The sequence below is a fragment of the Arachis hypogaea genome, chromosome 2 (assembly GCF_003086295.3).
Source record: "Arachis hypogaea cultivar Tifrunner chromosome 2, arahy.Tifrunner.gnm2.J5K5, whole genome shotgun sequence".
Taxonomy (NCBI): Eukaryota; Viridiplantae; Streptophyta; class Magnoliopsida; order Fabales; family Fabaceae; genus Arachis; species Arachis hypogaea.
The window spans coordinates 90,496,653-90,521,419 of NC_092037.1; the positions used below are offsets into that span (position 1 = coordinate 90,496,653).

Sequence of the window (24,767 nt, forward strand, 5' to 3'; positions counted from 1 at the left end):
AACATTTTTCGAAAGAAAGATATACCAAATTTGAGAGGTTTATTCTAGAATATTTCTACAAATTCAATACTAAGAATCAGGTTTAAGTATATGAAAAATTCTAAGAAATGGGTTTAATGATTAAATATTCTCTCGAATTCCAAAAAAATATTACAAAGAGGACATTAATTCTTTATAACTCATTCTAATATTTATTAACTCAACATTATGAATTTAATTGCTACATTATAACCACCATTTTATTGTTAAAAAAATATTATAACATTAACTACCAAGAGCATCATATGATACTATAACAAAGCATCAAGCAGCTTAATTATGTTAAAAAATACTCATTGTCTTAGATCAACTAAATCTAAAAGATATCTCATAACCTTAGAATGACATAAGGAGAGAAGCTCACATCATCACAATCTCATAACATATGCACTATTCTAAATACGTGCACTCAAATATAATCTTTATCTTAGTTTTTCTTGTGATTTATGATAACTTGAGCGTCGGAATCCTTGTAAATATACTCTCTACCATTAAAAATGATAAATTTAAAATATTCGAAATAGGAAAATAATGACAATATCGTGTCTTCAACCTACTCTCTATAATTTTATTCACATCATTCTTAAATTCGGAAGGACAAAATTAGTTCTGAAAATTTGGATATGCTATGTCATACATATATAAAATGTAAATGCTTCAAAACATTCATTATCCAAATATTATAGGAAATATATATACAATCTCATGTTGATTATACTAATTAACTTTCCATAATTCCATTAATTGTCATTTAATTATTCTTTGGCATGCTACACCAAGTACCACCAAATCATGATCATAGTACAAACTCATATCACTTAGATTTTAACTAGTCTTTATACATTATTAAATGGATTTTTGTAATAAGGAGTTCTTTTCAATTTGCATGGCCACCATTGGGTCCATAGTTCTGTTGTTGAGGAAGTTAGAGTACCAAACAGAAGAGAACTTAGGTTGTCTCCTCAAAGTGGGGTCCTTCAAATCAATGTAATAAAGGCCATAAGTGAATTCATATCCACTCAATAATTCAAACACATCCATGAACGACCATACAAAATAGCCTCTTATGTCATGTCCATTCCTTTCAACAATCACAAAAATAAAAGATTAAAAATTGAATTAGCAAAGGTTCAATAAACTTTTATGAAAAAACAGAAAACTGCTAAAAATAAAAATGGAACTACTACCTTAGCATATGAAGTATACTTCCAATGTATTCTTGTAAGTAATTTATCCTTGGCCAGTCTTCCAGTGATGAATTTCTATGTTTTTGTTGGCCTGTGAAGTCCATAGAATAATTACCATAATCATATCATTCTAGGATTGGTTTCTTTGACAAAAGAATGATTGGAAGCTTTTGAGTTTTGAGATCTTAGGTTGCGTTTGTTTACAAAGACATGATATTGAGATAGGAATACAGAGACATAAAATTATGTTTGACAGAGGAGATATGGACAGAGATAATGTATTCAGAGACACTGAATTAGTGTATTTTGTGTTCATCCTGACAGGAAAGACACAGAGAAACTAACAAGGAACACAACTTATTTTTTATTTTTTCTTTTATTATTCTTGTTAATTTTTCATAATTATATTTTTTATTATTATATTTTTTATCTCAAATTTTTAAATAAAAAAATGAGAATAAATTAAATTTTCATAATTTGTTTCAGTTTATCACCAAATAAAATACAAAAATATAAAATTTTGTATTTCTGTCTATCAGAATCTTATCCTATTTTTTTCTCAATGTCTTGTCGTATCATGTTCTTAGAAACCAACGAAGCTTTAATGTCATCGGAACACAATAATCAATAGAAATTTAATCTAGTCCGTCTTGATTATTTTAAAAAAACATAAATTATTCTTAAAGAGAAGTCAACGTCATTTGCATAAATAGACGAGTGTAATGATGAATTTCATCAATTTTCAAAAGATTAAACCAATTTAATTTGTTCTCAAACGAGACAAGACAAGAGAAGCAAACCATTTTCGTGAATGTAAATTGGAAAATTTCCATAGATATTCTTCAATGAGTCAAGCAACCCTTGCAAAGTCCATGGAGTAATTGGAATCTGAACCGTACCAGCCAATCAATTAGTTAGTATAAAACATCACCCATTCATAAAGATTAAAAGATAAAATTTACAGTAAAGTATATTTTTTTATCGAAATTTATCAAAAAATTTTAAAATAATTTTAAAATTTATTTTGTTTTAATTTTATTTTAAAAAATTTTTATTTATACTTCTGACAGTTAAATTATCAAAAAATTTAAAACCAATCCACCAACAATAATGTTTGATATTTATTTGTGTTAAAAATTGTCTTTGTGAAGCTATTGCTAAATTAATCATAATTTTTAAAAAAAATTAACTGTGAGATATGTATTTGATGTAAATAAAATTTTTAAAATAAAATAAAATTTAAAAATATTTTAATACTTTTGACAAGGATAAAAAAGTTAAATGCTGCTATTACCTCATCAGTAGATGCTTCGTTTGAGGTATAAACTACATTAAAAAAAGAATATAATTAGAAGTTTTTATTTCTCAAACTTAAATAGGTGATAGCTTTAGTGTCAAGTAAATAAAGATAAGAAAAATAATAGATGAACAAATTATTTTTATAATTAAGTTTAACTAATCTTTTTTGTCTCTCTTTTTTCTTCTTCTTTTTCTTGAACTAAAATTACTGATAATCTTTAAATTATTAAACTAACTTGGTTGAACTTAATTATCAAAATAATTTGATCATCTAGCATCATCCAATAAGATATAATATAAACCTACCTATAAATTCCGCCGCTATATCTGCAGCATAGTCTCTTTCCTTTATATATAAGCTTCTAGGATTGTCCTTAACATAAAATGAAAAGTAAAAATTTATTCCTAGAAAATCAATGGAACCTTTCACCAAATTTGATTCACTTTTTGTGAATATTGGGAGCCTTGAGCCAACATTCTTTTTCATGGTTTCAGGGTAATCTCCAAAAGTAAATGGATTCAAAAACCTACAATCATAAAACACATACAAATCCAATTGAATTATGTAAACAGAAATATAGTTATAATTAATATCTTAATTACTTACCACCCATGATAGAAGTCTTGAGCCCTCTGAACAGCAGTTATATCTTCACTAGAATTTGTCAGAGGAACAAAACCATAAGTAATAAGATTAAACCCAATAAATCCATGTTGCTTGAACTGCATGAAACATAGGTTGCTTAATAGTAAATTTATAAATAGATTTCATATATGAATTATAAGATTTCATACTTTATTTTATTACATTCTTACATAATCTAGGGTTCTTATTTTAAAATTTATATGATTTTCTTTTATATAGGATTGTAACATACCTCTTAAGTTTTATCTTACTTGAAAAATTTTATAATGTTATCACTTATAATATCTAATTCAATTATGTATTATAGAAAATTCAAATTAATCTGATATATGCTATGACATGTTTTAAGGACAAATTATTAAAAATACAATTTTATATTTTTTATACAAATTCTTTTAATTAATAATTTATATACTCTTAAAATACATGTTAGCTAAATTGTTAAATTATTTTCGGATTAGATTCTCGAATTTGATCTAACCAGAGCCTTATGTGTAACATCTTCACAATTATGTTACCAAATTTAGAAGGAAGATCAATATGAATGAAATAGTAGACATTAAAGTAGTATTTGAAAGAGAGACTGAGAGACAGAGATTAAAAATTAATCTCAGTATTATGTTTGGTGTAAATTGAGAGATAGAGATTGAAATAGGAATGAAAGTCTAATTTAATTTGCACAAAAAATAAAGTTGAAATTAATTAATTGAAACGGGATATTTTAAATATAAAATATTATGTTTGTTAGTCTACGGACTGGTATTAAAATTTCAGTCTTTATCTCCAAAAATTTCAGTCTCATGTGTTCTCACTTTTTGGTGGTACTAAAATACTAAAATTTTAGAAATAAAGACTGAAATTTTAATACCAGTGCATAGACTAACAAACATGATACTGAATTTCAATCTTCCAGTACCAGAAAACAAATGCTACCTAATTACCTGATACTTGTTTCTATACAATGTTGCAGCAGATGCATGAGCTAATAACATATTATGTGTTACCAAATATGGCTCAGTTGAAGAATTCCCCTTAGAGCAATTAAATATAGAAGAAGGAGAACAATGTTGAGGTGGTAAGAATCCTATATCATAACCACCTTCTGCAAAAGCATTTCCCTCATTCATTGTGGTCCAATGTTTGACTCTGTCTCCAAACTCTCTAAAGCACACATCTGCATATGCTGTGAAGTCTTTTCTACAAAAATATGAATGTACACAAATTTGGACGTATAAACATAAAATTTGATTAGTTTAACAAATTTACTTCAAACATGACTAACCTTGTCGGTAATATAATTTTTTGTGTGTAATTTTTATTTAGTACTTTATTTTCTAAGATGATCATGCATGCAATTAGATATTTGAAGTATGGGAACCATACACAATTTTTTTATTAACCCATCCTCCATATTCATCCTCAAGAGCTTGTGGTAGGTCCCAGTGATGTAATGTAACGTGTGCTTGAATTCCTACAAGAGGAAGAGAAACAGACAAAAATAAATAATGGAAGGACTTCTCTTAGTTATTAGTTAAAACATTATTATAAACTAAAGATATAGATTGCACATAACCTTGACTTATAAGTTCATTGATAAGATTGTTGTAATATTGTAGTCCCTTTTGATTGATTGGACCTTTTCCATCTGGTGGTAATTAAAAAAAAATTCAAAATTCAAAACTCACAACAAATACTGATATTATTAAAATAAAAACGATAATATCCATTTTTAATATTTTTTTGTATAAAATGATTAAACATCTATTTATAAACTTTGTTTTATTCCAAAAGAAATATTTATTTAAAAAATTATACAATAATATTAAATAAATTTGTATACTAATAGTCCTATTAAATAAATAGTAGTATAAGATATGTATTTTAATACAAAATACATATTTTAAAAAAATAATATAAAAAATAATGTCATTTAATTATCTTTAAAAAAAATAAATATTTTTTCCACCTTCTAGACATCATTTATTTCAATACTAGAATATTAAACTTCACTTAATTAGCTTGCATCGTTATCAGGTAATATATAATTCGATCACCTGGAATAAGTCTTGACCATGATATCGAAAATCTATAGGCATCTAATCCCATTTTGGTCATGAGCTGTACATCTTCCTGCATGAATATTTGGATCAACAAGTACTTATAATTAATAATTATTCGATATAAGATATGATATATTTGTCAAAGATGAAAGATTTAATTTCCTTGGGCCGAGTCATGGTATATAATTAAATATATATACTCACCTTATATTTGTGATATTGATCGCATCCAGTGTCTCCATTACCCTTGTACATATTTGCTGTAAACTTAAATTGGAAAGAGGTTAATTCATGTTGTAAAGTAAGTAAGGATTTTGTAACATGAGTTCTAGCAACTTTTCTGTTACTTGTTAAATTTTACACTAGTCACTTATGAATGTACTTAAACTTCCTATAACTTATTTAATTTGTTGGTTCCTACCATTTCTCTTGAGAGAAGCCTAAATAGAGGTGAAAAAAGGTCAGGCGGCTTGCCAGGGACCTGTAGCCTGATCTGTGTTTGGTCTGATCTGGCCTGGTCTGTTATAAAATAGGCACAGATTCAGCCTTTTTTAAAAGCCTTATTATGTTAATAGGTAAGACCCAGATTAACTAATTAGTTTTATTGGCCTGTCAAGTCTGTCTAGGCTTGTTAATACATAATTATATATATAAATAATTTTTATTATTAATAAAATTATGAAATATTTAAAATTTATTATATTTAATTATAAATAGTTTTGTATATTTTAAATACTTTAAAATTTAAATTTTTTTATAAATATTAAATATGAAATATTACACTTAAATAGTTTTATTAAAAAAATACTTTTTTTTAACTAATATTCTTATTTTTGTAAAAAAAAATTATCAGGCCTTTTAACAGGTTTCAGGCGAAGCCAAGTCAGGCTTAGTACTTTAAAAAAAGTCTATAATAAATTACAGGCTAGACTCAAGTCAATTGACTACATGACAGACCAAATCTGTTAAGAATAAAGTCTGACCTGGTCTAACCTGACCTATTTTCATCCCTAAGCCTGAGTTATAATTTGTTGAATTGAATACTTAGAAGGATTTGAATTTCAGTTAGCAAACAAAAAAGAGTATGATAATGCAAAACAATCGTATTAAGCGTACACAAAAAATCAGCTGAAATTATTGCGAATGACTGGAGAAAGAACTTAGATCAATCCAACCATGAGAGAGCCATGAGTAGGTAGAAATAAACTTGATGGTATTTATCAAGAGATATGTACCAGAAAAGAAAGAAATTTCTTGTTCAACATGAAGTCACACTATAAGAAAAACAGTTTATTGCTATATTTTAAAACGTGTCGAAAAATGAAAAAAAAACTTAATAACAATAGCTTCTTGTCATATTTTTTAAACTATTGACATGCTTTTAAAAGTGTCTCGATTACTCTATTGTCATATTTTCATCAATCTATTGACATGTTTATTTTTTGTTATATTTTTATCTATTGTTACATTTAAAAGCGCGATCGTATGTATAATTTGTAGTTACGCTTTTAAAGCGTGTTAAAAAATGGACATACAACCAAATTTTTAGAAATTTGTTTATTGGTTTGGTTTTTGTTATGCTCTAAAAGTGTGGCCAAATTTCTAATTAATCGTTTTTTTCATAAAAGCGTAGCTATTGATTCTTTTCTATCACGTTTTTAAAACATTTTTTTTCTTGTAGTGCCATGACCGAATCATTATTGTTCTGGTTTTTCATGATAGTATATTTTTTAATTTCTAAGTTTATGTTTGTCATGGTGTGTGAACTACTTCTCTTCGTTTGAGGTGGAATATTTTATTACCAACTATTAAATTAAAACAATGTGCGTGCATCAGATAGATTCGGAAAAAAAACAAATGTCAAACTCCAAATTAAGCGTAATAACTTTTTCATAGAATAAATTTATTTTTAACGAAAAAATTAATTACATAATCTTTTAGAACATAAGATAAATTAGTTTCTTATTTATAAAAAATTTAAATAATTTAATCTCTCAATCATTTTACTTTTAAAAAATTAAATTAAAGATTGATTTGTCTTGAAAAATATTAGCGATTAAAATATTAATTTTATTTAAAACTAATTTATCTAATATTCTAAATAAAAATCAAAGACTTTTCTATACTTTATTACACTCTGAACCTCAAAAAGGGAAGAATCACTAGCTACCACTTTTTAATTTTTATATGGATCAAAGGGGTGTGCTTTACCGGGTTATGGGAACCGCGGGGGTAAACAAGGATGTGGTGTCAGATGTTGAAGAAATCGGACTGTGCGACAAAGGTTTTGCAAAACCGAGGGTCTAATTTGGTGCAACGAAAACGGATGGTCCGTTTTGTTGCATGGTGGCCACGCGTCGAGCAATTGTATTTCCCCAAACGGTGCCCCACAGACCAAAATGATGGATGCATTAAGGAGTCTCACCCACCATCCGAGTTATTTCATTCAGCTTTCATTTTCAACCTCAAAACTCCATAGTTGTGTTTCCTTTTTCTGCTGCTGGTGGGTTTGCATGGTGAAGAAGATAAGAAAATGCCAAAAAAAATAAATCTAAAGATGTTGATTGCTCTGAACTTCATATAATGCACTATCTTAGTCATTCTGATTATGTAAGTTTATTTTAATTTTTTTTATTTTTATTATTATAATTATTATTGTTGAAACTTAGTTGTTGTTATTATTATTGTTAAGATCTGAACTTAGAATTAGGTATAGAATGGTTAGGACTATTTTTAATATTTTTCGTTAAATTTTTCACGATTTCTGGATAAAAATAATTATTGTTAGTGTGTTAGTTATTATTATTGTTAGTGTGTTAATGGTATAAACATTGTTGGACTATGTTGCAGTTTAAAAGAAAACCGCAATAGTTTTTTTTAATTTTTTTAATATTTTTTATTATAATTATTATAATGTTGGAAGAAGGAAAAATATGAAAATATGTAGAAAATAAATTAAAAAATGTTAACCGAATTGTTATTAATTTTTGGATAGAAAGTTTTTTTTGAAAAATTTTATAAATATTTAATTATTTATAATTATTAGAACATTAAATATTATTGTGGCCTTGCACACAGAATAAATAAATAAAAACCGAATGGTTATTATTAATTTTTAAAAGTGTGTTACTTTATTCGTAGTTAATTGTAATTATGATTCTTAGAAAGTTAATTATTATTGTTATTAGAAAATAAATTTAAGAAGAAAATGACAGAAATTATTAATATTTTTTGAAATTTAGAAATTATGTATGTAATTTTACCTAACTTATAGTTATAGTTAATAAATAATTGATATTACAAATAATAGTAATGTTAAGATTTGATTAGGAAATTCTTTTCCATGTCGCAAATAAATAAATAAACAACATCTCAAGTTTACTATTTTTCTTAAGATTTGATTAAGAATGTATATATATGTATGTATTATGAATCTATTTATATCTACTCATTAGTTAATGTTATTAATAATGAGTTGACTGAAGCACTAATTATTTGTTTTAGTCGAATTAAGTTAAAAAATTTATGACATAGGTTTCAAGTAATATTTGTTATTGAGTTAGTTGTGCAGATTTTGTTAATGAGTGGCTGTAGCTTAAAAAATCTTGTCCTCTAGTAGTAAGTAATATAATAATAGTAGTTAATGAGTTGACTAATAATTTATTATGTTTCTTGCAGAAATTAAGAATGTTGACCTGTGATAATCCAGTTCCGTCGGATCGGTACAACGATCGAGTGGAGGAGCATTTACGAGTTATTGGATTTTATCATGCATCTCAAATTGGTGTCGTACAAAATCAGAAAGCACTCGTGAATGCTCTAATCGAACGCTGGCACCCTGATACACATACGTTTCACCTTCCAATTGGTGAATGTGCCGTAAGTCTTGAAGATGTTGCTCTAATTCTTGGTCTTCCGACGGATGGTCTTCCAGTTACTGGGATGACAATGAGTAGTTTCCCAGCATTAGAGGCGGAGTGTTTGCATCAGTTTGGAGTTGCACCGCGTAAGTCAGACTGTAGAGGATGCTGCATAAAACTAACTTGGCTGCGGGATCTAAAAGAAAATATTCAGTTGACTGATGAAATAAGTATACAGAGGTATGTGAAGTGTCACATTATGTTGCTGATCGGGACGATCTTGTTTGGGGATAAATCTAGGGCAGGTGTGCACTGGAAGTATCTACCCTTGCTTCGTGATTTTGCCAATATTGGACAGTATAGTTGGGGATCAGCATGCCTAGCACACCTCTACAGGGCATTATGCAGGGCATCTCGTTATAACTGTAAGGAAATGGATGGTCCAATAACACTTCTGTTCGGTTGGGCTTGAATCCGAATGCCATACCTATCGCCGCTTCCTAGGGAACCCCACAATTTTCCACTAGCCAACAAGTAATATTACGTTACAATCTACCTGTAACTTTATATTTAAAATCCAGTTTAGCTAATTGAATATATGATATTAGGTGGCGTAATTGGGAGCGTGGGGACAGACGATATAGATATCTTAATCTAGCTCACTTTAGGAAGGCCTTTGATGACCTCCAAGAAGGCCAGGTGTGTTCTAATTAAAAAATTCTTAGTTTTGGTTTTGGTGTCCTGAGACATAATTATGAAGCTCTCTTGCATTGTTGTTGTTATTGATATTCTGGGTTGTAATCAGTAGTTTCTTTTTTCTTTATTCCCGGTTTGTGTGGGTTGCATATGTTGTGGATCGCGTGGATCCGAACATCATTCCTGCTGAAATCTATATGCAGTCGGTTGTGTGGACCGCTACTGTTCCGTTGGTGTCATTTGAATGTATCGAGTGGCATGCTACCGATAGGTTTAGGCGACAGTTCGGTTTCGTACAGGGAGTACCTCCTGAAGAGCGGAGTCTGGACAAGGCCCATGGAGAAGTCTTGACTGGTCCTAAGAATCTTAACTGGGCCACAACACCGAATCATTCAAGTTGGGTTATGTATTGGACAAACAGGTATAACTACGTTCTTTCTGAGCTTCCCATGAATTCACCGCATCCATTGGAAACTTACATGTTGTGGTACCGGTCAAAATATGGGGACCGGTTGAACTTGTCGAATCTTGTGGGTCAAGACAATGATGAGGATAATCAGGACATGGATGAGGGTAATGAGGGTATGGATGAGGATAATGAGGGCATGGATGATAACAATGAGGAACTGGATCCACAGTTGCCGCAAACATCTATTCCGATTCCACTTCCACAAGAACAACCTCAATTCTCAAGCCAGCACGTACCTCAGACACAGTTCACCCCGTCATTTCCAATGCATCAACAATATTGGGGTATGTTGTAAGATCCAAAACTCTTGAAAAGTCTTATTATGATCAAGTCTCAAATCATATGGTTATTTATAGCCTTAATTTCATAAATTATTTTATTAAAAGGTAATTAAGGCAAGTTTTGATTTATTGGACTTGAGATGAGTTATGATTATTATCCAATTTTATAATTATTGGATTATTTTCTATATTTGAATTATAAAGTTGGTAGTTGTGAAATAATAAGGATTTTATATGTTTTGGACTAAGTAACTAATATTTTAAATATTAGTACTGCTATTTTAGAAAATAAAGAAATTAAGTATATTATTTCTAATTTTAAATTTTGACATTTTATTGAAAATAATTTGTAAAATTAATGAGCAAATAGTATTTTCTATATACAATTAGTGTTGGGTTTAATTTGGGTTTCAATTACTACATATTTCCAATTTTTTTGAAATTACCAAAGTACCCTTAACCTTAATTTTTGAAATGAAACCCTAACCCTAAAAATCCTAACCCGACCCGGTTTTCCTATAGCTACTGCAGCCTTCCCTTCCAACAGCAGCGGCAATACACGCACGGTTTCCTTTCTCCTTTTCCATGAAAGGAAGGAAACAGAAGCAGAAAGTGAAATTGAGGGAGAAGGAAGAAGGGGTCGCCGGCGTGAAGGGGGAAGGGAAGGGAGTTCACCGCGCCGCCATCGTCCTCAGCCGCCTCACTGCGAGCTGTGCTTCGCAGCCCACACCCACACGGTTTTCTTCACCATGAAAGAAAAGAAGCTGAAAGGGGGACCTGAGAGAGTGAGGAATAGGCAAGAGAGCGAGAGGGTCGCGCCGCCACAGTCGTCCAGGGAGCATGCCGGGAAGGAGGAGCTGCTGCGTTGCCCAGAACCGCGTTCAACTCACTGCTGTTCAGGCTCCAGTTTGTCATCACCCCCGTGCAGTTGCCGCCGCGAAATAGCCTTGCATCCGCCGCCGTCTTCGCGGGACTTGGGTGGCCGCGGTCGCTCCTCGCCGTGGAGCCCATGTTGTCGCCGTTCAGCCATCACCAGAGCAGAGACGCGCGAGGGAGATGGACGCCGCCAGGAGGGTCGCGTCACTGCCGCTGCCTGTGCCGCCGTCGTCATCGCCGGACTTCTTGAGCGCCGCCGTCAGAAAGGGTTCTGGTCGTCTTTAATGGAGTTAGCCGGGACTGTTCTAAGGCTTTGCCGCTCATCCCGATCCTGCTCTGTTTTGGTTAATGCTGTTGCTATTGTTCTGGCCGCTGGAAAACCTCGCTGCCACCACCTCTGCTGCGGAAACAGCCACTGAGTCTTCTATGATGGTAAGCTCTAACTCTGCTTCAGCTTCTTTATCCGTTAATTTCTCCATGGGCCATGAGAGTTGTTGCTAAGGCTGGTTCTGTCAGGAGTTTACCGCGAGTTGCTGTCGCTCTGGTCACCGGCTGTGACGTTGGTGTTACCGGAACCGCCACTGGTGCAGCCGCTACTTGGTTCCCTCGAGTACGGTAAGCGTTTTGTTTGGAAGAGTCCTTTAATCGCTGCTTTATTATCATACGCTGACGTTTTGCGGCATTAATTGCTATGAGATTGAGTTTCGGTTATTGTATGTTGCGATTAGAGTTGTTGAGACTGTTGCGAAAGTGGCTTGGAGCTGAGGTTTTGGTTGCCGTCAGTTCGATTTGAGGCGGAAAAGACTTGATGAGTTATTTCGGTTATGGAATTGCGTTTTGAGATAGGGGCACTTTCCAAAAACTATGTTTTATGTATTGGAATTATTACATATGGATACTGATGTGAGATATTGTGTATGTGGTGATTCTATCTGCCTTATGTATTATTTGATTGACTCGAATGTTTATGGATGTTGGTTTGGCTGAATTGTTGTGCGGCTTTGTGAAATGTAATGTTTTGAAGCTAATTCTTGAAAGATTTGAAATCTGAGTTTAATCCGTTGAGGATTGATTTGGTTTGAGTTGATTATTTTGATGATGTGAAAAGTCGAATGCATTTTTGAATTCAGCCTGGTTTACTTTAATTGACTTAGTTTTGGACAAATGATTTATTGCTGAACCGATTCTTTAAAGCTTTGGAAATGAGTTAAATCGATTGATATTGAGTTGATTTTGAAATGGTATCCTTGAGATACGCCACTGAGGCGATCGTTGGATTTAGCTTGCTTTGAATTGATTTCTGGTTTTGTGTTGTTGAAAAGGAATGAGGAACGGTTTAGTTGGGACCCGAACCGGGTGGCAAAAGTCCAAGTTTTAGGGGAGGTGCAATCGAAATTTCTACAAAAATCCTAGTCTTGTTTGAAAAGTTATTTAAAAAGGGTTGGATTTGAGAAATTGTATTATTTGATTTGTTAAGAGAATATTTATATTTTCAAGCTTAATTTATTTAATGAACTTTATGCGTTGAGTTCGGCTTATTTAGAAATGAACTATTTGTACCGTTTGAATCACTAATGGAAAGAATGATGCTCAAATATTGATTTCAATACAAAAAGGGGTTTTTAGTTATTTTAAAGGAATCTAGACTTTTGATTGAGTAATTAAGTTTGAGGCATTTTGGAAGAGTTAGAAAAATGGGTTCCAAAAAGAAACCTGAAAGTGGTTTGATTCAAATGAACCGGTTCCATTTCAAATGAGTTGATTTTTGGACCGGGTTGGAACTTGTGATTTTGTATGGCTCGATTTCATAATAAATTCAGTTTTATTTACTTGAACCGAGAATCTATGATTTTAAGAGTTTCAATGAATTTTAAGGAATTGATACAGGTTGACCTTCCCTAAAAACTTGGGACTCTGCCGAGAAACTTTTGTTATAAAATCCCCTTATTGGATGAATGATTTTTAATGTTTCAAAAATGAATCTTTAACTTGCCATGGTTATGGAAGTTGTGGAAAGAGGATGCCGAAAGTGGCATTGTTTTTAAAAGGGGAACTTACTTTGAGAAAAATGGCTTATGAGCCTGACGAATGGATTTTTGACGGTTTAGAATTTCACTAATGAATTCTCGTTGCAAGTATAGTTTCTAAACCAATCACTAATCCTTTCATACAAAAAAATTGTTTGTCACAAGTAACAAACCCCTAAAATTAATAAACCGAAGTATTCAAACCTCGGGTCGTTCTCCCTAGGAATTGTAATGAAGTGTCTTGTTATTGGTTGTGAATTATATTAGGGGTTTTTTAAGCTTTTGGACAAGAAGTATAAATGGCAAAGAAAATAAACTAACAACTAACAAAGCTCTTGGCAAGATATGAGAACTAGAAGTCCTATCCTAGTTATCCTCCTCAATTGTGATGACAAATTGTCCATTGCTCCCACTTAGTTAACCTCTAACCATGGAGGAAAGTCAAGTGGATGAATCAATTTGATTCCTCAAATCCTAATCAACTCCTAAAGGAAAGACTAGCTTTAGAGGCATTCAAATCAATTAGCAATCTCTCCAATTATCAATCAACAAAGGAATTAGATAACTCAAGAGTTACTAATTACTTTACCTAGGCCAAGAGGAACAAAATCTACACTAAAACTAAAAGAGACATTTCAACAAACACATAGAGTGCAATAAAAGTAAACATTATTAAATGCAAGAATTAAAGGAGTCTATAACTACAAAAACAAGAGATCAACAATGGAAGAGCAAAGAAGACACATTTATTATGAATTACCTCTTATTGAATTGGAAGAATGTAGAAAGAACAATACTAGATCTACAACAAAATGTAAGAACAACATAAAGGAAATTACAACAAAAGAATAGAAGAAGATGAATGTAGCAACAAAGAATTGAAAGGTAGAAGTAGAAGAAAGCAAAGATTAAAACCTAGATCTAAGAACTAATCCTAATCCTAATCCTAATTCTAGAGAGAAGTGAGAGCTTCTCTCTCTAGAAACTACTTCTAAAACTAAACTAAAACTAATTGGTAACTAACATATGTTTCCCTCTTCAATCCTTGGCTTAAATAGCATCAGAAATGAGTTGGATTGGGCCCACAAGGCTTCTAAAATCGCTGGCCACGTTTTGCTTTAAGTGAACCAGGTGGCAGCAACGGCGCATGCGCGTACTTTGCGCGTGCGCGCCACCATACGTGTAGCAACTATGGCAAATCTTATATCGTTTCGAAGCCCCGGATGTTAGCTTTCCAACCCAACTGGAACCGCATCATTTGGACCTCTGTAGCTCAAGTTATGGTCGTTTAAGTGCGAAGAGGTCGGCTTGACAGCTTTTTGGTTCTTTCATTTCTTCATGAGTTCTCCAACTTTTCATGCTTTCTTTCTTCATTCCCTTGATCCAATCTTTGCCTCCTAAACCTTAAATCACTTAACAAACATATCAAGGCATCTAATGGAATCAAGGTGAATTAAATTTATTCATTTTAAGACCTAAAAAGCATGTTTTCACTCTTAAGCACAATTAAAGGAGAAATTATAAAACCATGCTATTTCATTGAATAAATGTGGGTAAAAGGTGATAAAATCCCCTAAATACAATACAAGATAAACCGTCAAATTGGGGTTTGTCAACCTCGCCACACTTAAACCAAGCATGTCCTCATGCTTAAGCCAAGAAAAAGCAAAGGGCATCAACATTTATTCAATGAAAACTAACTAAATGCAATCTACCTATATGCAACTATCTAAATGAATGCAATTGCTTGGTCAAAATAAATCAATTCCCAAGAAGCATATATGCACAAGGGCTAAGGACTAGCAAGTCTAATCCACAATTGAATTGAGTTATTAAATATTTTTACAAACTTGCATGAAAATTATGATCATAGGTGAAAACATGTAATTGAGCATCAAACCCTCACCGGATGTGTTTGCACTCTATTCGCTCAAGTGTTTAGGGGTTGATTCACTCAATTCTCTCCTAATCATGCTTTCTAAGATTTGTTCTTCTTCTAACAATCAACATATATTTCATGCATGCATACAAGTATCATGAGGTCTTTTCTTTGGTTGTAATGGGGCTAGGGTCAAGGTAGGATGCATGTTTGGTTAAGTGAGCTTGAAATTTGAATCTTTGATAAGCTTAGACTTCCCACCTAACCTATGACATCCTATACAATTAAGTTCTAACCTAACTACCCATTCTTCACTTTTTCACATACTCATGCATTTTCTTTTCATTTCACAACACTTATGCATTGATCTTTATTGAGCTTCACTTTGCTTTGGGGCATTTTGTCCCCTTTATTGCTTTTTCTTTTTCTTTTGTTTTTCTTAATTTTTTTTTCTTTTTTTCCATATTGTTTTTTTCTTTTCTTTTTCTTTTGTTTTTCTCATTTTTTTTTCTTTCTATATACAAAATCCTCAATGCATAAGGTTTTACATTTGATTAATACATGAGTATGTACCCAATTACCAATATTTCCAATAATAATACAAAATACACCCTTTTATTCACCCAATGTCCCAAGATTCCCACACTTGAATGATACTCACACACACTAGCCTAAGCTAATCAAAGATCCAAATTAAGGAAATTTATTGTTTTCCGCGTTAGGCTTGTAATGTGCTAAAATAAGAATAAAGTGGGTTAAGCGTAGGCTCAAATTGGCTAACAATGGAAGATCAAAGGTAAGGCTATTTGGGTAAGTGAGCTAAATGAAATGATGGCCTCAATCATATAAATGCATGAATACACAAAATAATGGACATAAAGAATCAAATAAATCAAAGATTACAATCATAGAAAGAGAATAATACACACAAGAATGGAAAATAAGTGGTTATAAGGTGTAACCACACCATTAGGCTCAAAACTCACAAGCTTGTGTTCTTAGCTCAAAAATATGATCCACAATATATATATTTCAAGCAAGTTCTATGAAAAGTTTTCACTCAAATCAATTGGTGCCCTATAGATAGAAATCCTTGAAAATTTATTATTTTGACTAAGCTTATTGTGTATACATATGCAAAAATTAAGAGAATGCAAGTAAAAATCCTAAAATCCTAGAATGAAATGCAAAAGTGTTGGAATTAGAAACTTGTCACCCAAAATCGCCGACCGGTCGGACGACCTCGCCACACTTAAAAGTTTGCACCGTCCTCGGTGCATTCAAAGTTGAGCAAGGGGGGACGGCGAATCTCCGGATTGTTGCGTGTTCTTAGTCTTGCTTCCATGTTTGCTTGTGGTGCATTGTGCATGGAGAACAAAGATATAACACCATAAGATGAGAAGATATAAAAACAAGGAAGCATACATTGTTGGAGTGAGGTAAATCACTAGAATTGAGTGAGCGAATTAGTGTGACATTAATGACAAATAGGTGTGTGAATTCTAAATTGCGCGGTTTAGAACACACATTAGCATAAAAGTTATGTCACAAAAGAAGCATGCACTTTACTCATTCTAGTATGCTTGAGATGCTTTAAGTAAACTTGTAAGGTAAAACAAGCATTAAAGAAGCATGAAAGCATTCAAGTCAAACACATATGGATACATATGATCATGAAATACCATGCATTAAGGTAAATGCACATCATCATCCATCATCAAGTGGTTGCCTAATCACAAAATAAGGCTCAAATCACATGGTGGCCAAATCATGTAATTCAAGAAGAGTTACAAGCTCGAAGGCAATTCTCATCACTTGGTATTTTTCAAAAGATAAGCATGAAAAACTCAAGACCAAGTAGCAAAATATAACCTCAATCATAGGATCCAACAAAGATTATCTAAAAACATTAATGCTAAATTAGCATTTAGGCAATAAGGGGGAAGCAATGCATAGTAAACAAAGTCAATAATCCAACACTTATGATGAAAAGAGAGAAAATAAAATGAAAACTAAACTAAAGCTAACTAAAATAAATGGTTATCCATGGTGTTTGGAAGTGTTGGATGAGGGGTAGGAGGAGGGGAGAAGAAAGGAGAAGGAAAGAAATGGAAAAATGAGAAGAAAAGAAATGTAGTGAAGGAAGGGCATCCACGCGTACGCGCACATGGCGCGCCCGCGTCGATGGCTTATTTCGAGAGTGGCGCGTACGCGTCATGTGCGCGTACGCGCAAGTGGGGTTGTGCCAAAGGCACAACGCGCGCATAGTGCGGGCCTAACTCTCGGGTTAATGCACGGAAGGTGGAACTTCTCAACCCACGCGTACGCGTGCATGGCGCGCTCGCGTGGATGGTCGAAAATGCTTGATGCACCCGTACGCACGCAGTGCGCGTACGCGTGGATGGTGCTCTGTTTTTTCAAAAATTTTTGGTATGTTTTTTTACACCAATCCAAGCATTCCAAACTTCCAAATAGCTACCAAAACACCATAAAACCTTATTTAACATACTAAACTATCAAATGCACTTAACAAACTACCAAAACATGAAATTAAACTAATTCTACCCATATATTCAAAAGAGAAAATGAAAAGATTTTACCATGGTGGGGTGTCTCCCACCTAGCACTTTTATTTATTGTCCTTAAGTTGGACTTATGGGGAGCTCCTCTCAAGTTGGCTTGTGCTTGTACTCATCTTGGAACTTCCACCAATGCTTGGATTTCCAATAAGCTCCATCATTCAAGATTAATATCTCCAAGCTTTGATGGAGTTCTTCACAAACCATGGGCTCCCAATGTTGATCCTCATGTGTTCCCGGATCCCATATTTTGTCTTCACACCCATCTCCAAGTTGATTATCATTAATCCATGTGGGTGGTGAGCAAGGTGAATTCTCAACAAAGTGACCAAACATCCTTCTAGACCTATGTACTCTAGTTATACACCAACCTTTGCTATCAAGCTTTGGACATATGACCATAGTGAACCTAGAATGATGCTTCCAACCACTAACCATCTCCTTTTTACTCTTAAAGCCACAAATATATCTAAGTTGACCATCCGTTTCAAGCAAACCATATTCAAGGGGAATAATAAAGCTTGAGTATAAGGAATTTACCCACTTGAATGAGAGAGTGGATGGTGGTGGCTTGGGGAGAGGTATTTCCAATGTGCTAGTAAACTCCACTCCCTTGTTTTCTTCCTTGATTGCCTCCACCTTTTCAAAAACTTTTTCACTTTCAATCCTTTGTTCATCAACTTCATCTAACTCTTCTCCATCACTCAAGTCATAAATGGGAGGTTGAGAGAAATCTACCTCCACATCACTTTCAAATTCATTGGGAGAAGGTTCTTCAAATTCAAAGGATTCTTCACCAAGAAGATTGGATGCATGATCTTCATCACCAAGGGAACTCAATTCTTGCTTCATTCTCTCCAAGTCTTCATATAGAATATGCCTTGGAGGTTGTTCACATTCCTCCTCAACATCAAATTTACTCTTCTTGGAGGGATTTTCTTTGATTTTAGCTTCCCATGGAGGTTCCGCATCTCCTAAGTCTTCAACCACTTCTTCCTTTTCTTCAATAATCATAGGCTTCTCCAATTGTTCTAACACAAAGTAGCCTTCCTCCTTCTCCACCGGAGTCTCCAATCTCTCCTTCATGCTATGCTCTTCCTTGGATCCTTCACATGTAGCTATAGGAGTTCCTTGAATATTCAAGCATTGGGAGGCTAAATGATTTACTACCTTGGTCATGGTAGCTACAAATTGTTGCACATCCCTTTTCATTTCATCTTGCCCTTGAAGAAGAACATCAAGGGTTTCATCCATTAGAGATTGGGGTGGATAAGAGGGTTCATTGTCTTGGAGAAAGGGTTCATTATAGGAAGGTGGTTCTTCTTGGTAAGGTGGTGGTGTGTATTGAGGTGGTTCTTGGGAGTAATCTTGAAATTGTGGTTCCATGTATGGCTCATATGGTTCAAAAGGAGGTTGGTATGGTGGGTAAGGATCATGGTCATATGGAGGTGTTTGTTGAAAATAGACTTGTGAGTGTGGTTGAGGGTCATGTTGAGGATTTGGATCATAGGCATATGGTGGTGGTTCTTGAAAATCACAAGGAGATTCACCATAGCCATTTGATTGGTATGCATCATAGAATGGCTCTTCTTCATAGTGCATTGGTGGGGGTTGTTGCCATAAGGATTGATCATATGCATATGGCTCCTTCCACCTTTGGTTGTCCCATCCTTGATACATATCTCTATTATAGTCCTCATCACCTACAACATAATTGTAATCACACTCATAGGCAAAACGAGAATTCATGGTAGCAAGAGGAAATAAAAATCAAAAGCTAATAGAAAACAAGAGAAACAACTCTAAGGTGAATTAAATTTATTCATTTTAAGACCTAAAAAGCATGTTTTCACTCTTAAGCACAATTAAAGGAGAAATTATAAAACCATGCTATTTCATTGAATAAATGTGGGTAAAAGGTGATAAAATCCCCTAAATACAATACAAGATAAACCGTCAAATTAGGGTTTGTCAGAGCCTGAGATGATTTGAGAAATGAGATCTTTAAAGCCAAGGCTGAAAGAGTTGAAACTTGAGTTCAAAGTGAAATAATTTGAGAAAAAGTGATTTATGGCTTAAATGCCGATTTTATGAATTGATGATGTTGAATGTGGAAGTGCTGTTTTGTTGTGAGCCGGAATGGCTTTGAATGATATGAATTATGGCTGATTGCCAAATGAGTTATAAGCCGTATGGCTGGCTATGAATTATGAATTTAAGCCGAAGGGCTGTATTTATTGATAAATTGGTTGGTTCTGGATTGAACCGTGAGTCGGATGGCTGAGATGGATGATGATCCATGGTTGAATATAAAAGCATGTATGCAATTGAATGAATTGTGAATTTAAGCCGAATGGCTGAGATGAATGTCGTAAGCAAGTATGCTTGTGTTTTCTCTCTAGTTGTAAGGATGACAGGGCACCGATGCCCTCTAATGGCGACAGGGCGCATATACCCTCTAATGGCGACAGGGCGCAAATACCCTCTAATGATATTAATGTGCAACAGAGAGACTGTGCCCGGGTTAGCTACCGGACACGTCGGGTTAGCTTGATAACCGACAGATGATATCATCAGCCACTAGGACAGGCATGCATTATATGCATCTATGTGACATTGTTTGAGTGTGCATATTGTATTTGGTTTGCCTTTGTGATTAACTGCTAATTGTTCTACTTGCTGTAACTGTTTGTTTGTGCTTGAGCTTCCTATCTGTGTTTGCATCTGGGACCCTGTTGGATTGTGGTGATTGGTTGACGGTTGGATTGTGGTGATTGGTTGATGGTTGGATTGTTTGGGCCTAGGGCCGTGGTTGAAATGAGATGGACCGATGGTTGATTTCGGTTTTGTGTTTCTGGCTTGGAAAAGTATGAAAGGCTATTTTGGTTCAGCATAGATAAACCGTTTTGAAAGGCTTTTTGAGTTTTTGAGAATCGAACGGTTCCTCTTTTAGAAAGGATTTTTGACTTTACTTCTATTGTAAACCGTTGTTTTTGAAAAGAGGCATAAGACGGTTATTAATCACTGGTACGGTTTATCTTCATGTATCCTATTACAGTAATTCCCAAAAACCCTCTACTGAGAACCCTTTCGAGGATGATGTTCTCACCCCCTACATTTTTCCCCTTTCAAGATATGGGCATAGAAGTCACGAAGAGTTTATTTAATTGTTGTTGTGATGTTCTATATTGCTTTAGATTGTTACTTATTGTACCCTCACCTTTATCTTGGTATATTTTGTAAGAGGGTTAGGAATTGTATTGGATAATGCTTGTAATATTATTTATATGTATATGTATATATATGGATGTACTCTTGGTGAGTTTTTGTAAGTTGTATGGTATCTATGGATGTATGTTATCGAACGAAAGTAATTTTTTGGAGCGGTATTGCGGTTTAAAGTTTTAAACAGGCTCATATTTTAATATTAAATAGTATAAATGTCGTCGTAATGTCCGAGCTATCAGAGTTGCGCAACCGGAAGCGTGAGCTTTGGTAGTTAGAGTGTTACATATGTCACAGTTTGATCCCGGAGAAGGAGGTTCTTTTAGCCAATTGCTTGGGTTCATGGCTGCAGATGCCAGACAATCATAGTATGGCAATCAAGCTGAGTTTCTGGCGGGTAGATATTCATTGGATGCGAGGCTCCCTTGCCATACCTCATCGGTCGCTTCTGGAAGGTTCGTATCTGTTGACTCTAGTAGAAGTGAAGGTGGACGCGGAGTACTTAATAGTCAAAATCCTAACCGTGTCTCCATGGGACCTGTTCAAGAAGATGCTAACACACCCGAGCAAGACACGAATGCGTACATAGTAGATGAACCGGATGAGGACGACGATGATGAGAAGGATGAAATAGAGGAGTTCGATGAGGATGAGGAATCCCGCAATGATGGTATTATGTTTTGTCTTGTGCTTTACATGTTTGATTAGTAATGAGAATTTGTCTTATTAAACGGTAGATTTGTGTAGTTTTGTTAAATGAAATGTTGTATCCATATTGGTTTGACTACCTAATGTCACAAAATTTAATTGTTTTTATTATTGTGTATACAGGTCAGGCACACACTCCGGATGACAAAGACAAAGGTTACAATCTGAGGATTGATCCGCCACGTCGCAGCGCTAATCGATACACTCCATCTGTGTTCAAAAAAGCCGCAAAGAGATGCAAGAACTTCATCAATGATGTCAAGTGGGCAATGAAAAAGTAGTTCTGGTGTAATACTCTTATTTTTGTCTTAAAAATTTGGACTATGATTAGGGTACTTTGCATGTGTTGGATATTATGTATTAATGACTTGGACTACTGTATTCATAATGATGCGGACTATGGTATGTTTAGAGATTTTATGTATCAATAATGTGAAATATGGTATCAATAATTTGTACTATGGTATGTTTAGAGATTTTATGTATCAATAATGTGAACTAAGGTATCAATAATGTGTACTATGGTATGTTTAGAGATTTTAGACACATCCGGAGCTATAGCTCCCTCACCTGCAACCCCATCTCCATCTGAACCAACAAATTCGTAGTTGCTTTCGAACTCTTCTTCACTGTCACTATTGTAATCTTCCCGTAAAATATTCTGGTCGGCCTCAGATTGCTCAAACTCAACATACAACTCGATGAACAAGAGTTGACTCCGATTTTCAATATACATGGAAAACATATCTTGCATGCTCGCTTCGTCCGTTACATATTTCGTTTGAAACTGGATGAATCCATCAAACACTTGTATAGGATATCTATACAGAATACAAGATATTCTTCTTGCCCTCTGAGAATTAATCTGTTCACAGATCACACCTTTGAACTCTTCAAATGAGATTGTGAAAGGAATCACAACATCTAACGGATTTTCACAAACAAATCTGACTCCTTCAGATGTTTGTAACAAAATCTGACCAAAATAATACACCTTCAATAATACTCTGTCACTCATTTCTCTCAATCACATTAACAAACTCATAAACTTTGGTTTTGGATTTCTAACTATCATGCGAAACTAGTAAAGAAGACAGGAACTAAAAACCAGAGTAAAGAGCCGTTGAAGAAGGAGAAGAAGAGGATGCGAGTTGTTGTTAGGCTCAGATCCACTTTCACCAACTTTTATTTAAAGCCCGAACCAAATCGGACCATGCAATTACGTTTAGTGAATTCAAAAAATTAATAAAAAAATCATATCAGACCCTCCGATTTCATAAGCCAACACAAAAAAAAAAATCACCTCTATCAAGTCGGACAGTACGATTTACATCATCTGGATTTACAACAGCTCTTCATCCACAAATCGGACCTACCGATTTGCTTTGCAAAAAATGAAACTCAAATAACTCGCACGGTTCGAATTGTTGGACCTGACAGTAATAAAAAAGTTGCCCCACATCTTTGTATTGCACCCCATGACTCCATATCCAGATAACACACACACAAAGCCTCCATATCAAAAAAATTGAGCCCACTAGCTACTACAGAATTTTCAGAAACAACTCATCAAAACTCTGGATGGACATTTTTGTTTTGCTATCAAAGACTAATTTACCATTTTTTTGAAAACACTAATAAATTGTTAATAACGAATCTAATTAAGATATCACTAGAAAAAAATTCTGAGTGCATAAGACCAAACTAATTCAGACCAAAAAAAAGAAAGAAAAAAAGAAAAATAAATACAGTAAGTAATGAAGAGATAGAAGTACCATTGCCGGCATGTGCAAAGGTATCCCATATGCTTGGCTTCCTTCCATCTTCATCTGCTGCACCTTCTACCTTTTCTCATACCATATATCTTATTTATTAATTAGCACTCCATTTATGAAAACTATGTAATTAATTAGAGAAGAGAAATTAAAGAACCTGATAAGCAGATGTTGAAGCACCAAACACAAAGTGAGGCGGGTATTCATCTCTTCTCAAACCATCAACTACTAATATAACTGATGAACCTACCAACACTAATAATAATAATAATTCAACCCCAACAAACCCCTTCTTCCACATCCTCCTTCTTCTTCTGCTTTCAGATTGTTAGTTCTTTTGGAATAGAATATACCTATAACATGTTGAAGCTAGCATCTATATAGTAATAAATATATAATGTATGTTAATGTCAAAAGAAGCATATGATATACAATTAAAGTAACTATTATTTCTATTAGTATAAATATTAGAGAATTAATTTATTTATTATGATTGAACAAAAAAATTGTATTTATAAAAAATAATTATATCTTATAAAAGTATCAAATATTAAATTTATTTATAAATAAATTTATTAGTATTTTAAATTTTTATAACTAAAAATAATAATTTATTTGTCTTTTATAAATACAAAATTAATAATATTATATAAAATAAGACGTATATTTATACATTTCATGCTAATTAATTTAACGGTTAATTTTTAGAGTTTAAGTCAAAATTATTTGATTCTAATTACAACGATTTAGTTCTATTATATTTTAAGAATATATTTTAAGAGAATAATAATAAATTTTTTTATATATTTAATATAATAAAAATATAAAAAAGTTTATTTTTAATAAATTTTAATAAAATATTTTTTTATGATAATTTTAAAATACGTGTTAGAAAATCCTAATTACAATTAGTTAAGAAGGTAGAGCACCACCTACCTGCTGGGTGATCATTGATATTTACAGAAAGCCCCATTAAAGAGGCACTCTGGTCAACCATTTTTTGAGACCGTTAGATCTTCACACTTTTCAAGATGATGGCATCTTTTGTCAGGCTTCACTGAAACTCGCTGTTTCTCTTTTCTTTCTTGGTTTACCGCATGTTTTTCGGGCGGCGTATGAAGTACAAATTCAAAAGAGATTTATGGGCTTTTTTTTGTCATG

The 24,767-nt window shown here is 33.4% G+C and overlaps 1 protein-coding gene across 3 annotated transcripts; it reads right to left on the reverse strand.

Annotated features, from left to right (window-relative positions):
* Window positions 1-718: 718 nt before the first annotated feature.
* Window positions 719-23,966, reverse strand: LOC112750415 (beta-glucosidase 11-like). Of its 3 annotated transcripts, none has more exons than XM_025799129.2 (13): window positions 23,764-23,954; window positions 23,607-23,676; window positions 5,436-5,491; window positions 5,226-5,301; window positions 4,745-4,816; window positions 4,555-4,642; window positions 4,113-4,368; window positions 3,133-3,248; window positions 2,832-3,052; window positions 2,521-2,552; window positions 2,027-2,114; window positions 1,227-1,317; window positions 719-1,120 (listed from the first exon to the last, which is right to left on the reverse strand). In XM_025799129.2, exons 1-13 carry the CDS (start codon window positions 23,905-23,907, stop codon window positions 886-888), a joined length of 1,545 nt encoding a protein of 514 aa, XP_025654914.1. In that variant the 5' UTR covers window positions 23,908-23,954; the 3' UTR covers window positions 719-885. The 3 variants fall into 3 exon arrangements, with proteins under 3 accessions (XP_025654914.1, XP_072076014.1, XP_072076011.1); XM_072219913.1 differs by having other exon boundaries at window positions 5,436-5,498; window positions 23,764-23,829; XM_072219910.1 differs by lacking the exons at window positions 719-1,120; window positions 1,227-1,317; window positions 2,027-2,114; ... (6 more) ...; window positions 5,226-5,301; window positions 5,436-5,491 and adding an exon at window positions 16,389-19,601 and having other exon boundaries at window positions 23,764-23,966.
* Between the last annotated feature and the right edge of the window lie 801 nt (window positions 23,967-24,767).

Bases quoted from the DNA above. Each gene is read 5' to 3' on its own strand.
- LOC112750415 (XM_072219910.1), bottom strand. From the start codon at position 23,907: ATGTGGAAGAAGGGGTTTGTTGGGGTTGAATTATTATTATTATTAGTG. The intron at 23,677-23,763 runs GTTCTTTAATTT...GTATGAGAAAAG, and splicing joins CTTCAACATCTGCTTATCAG to GTAGAAGGTGCAGCAGATGA. The intron at 19,602-23,606 runs GTACTTCTATCT...ATTATGTTGTAG, and splicing joins CTTTGCACATGCCGGCAATG to GTGATGAGGACTATAATAGA.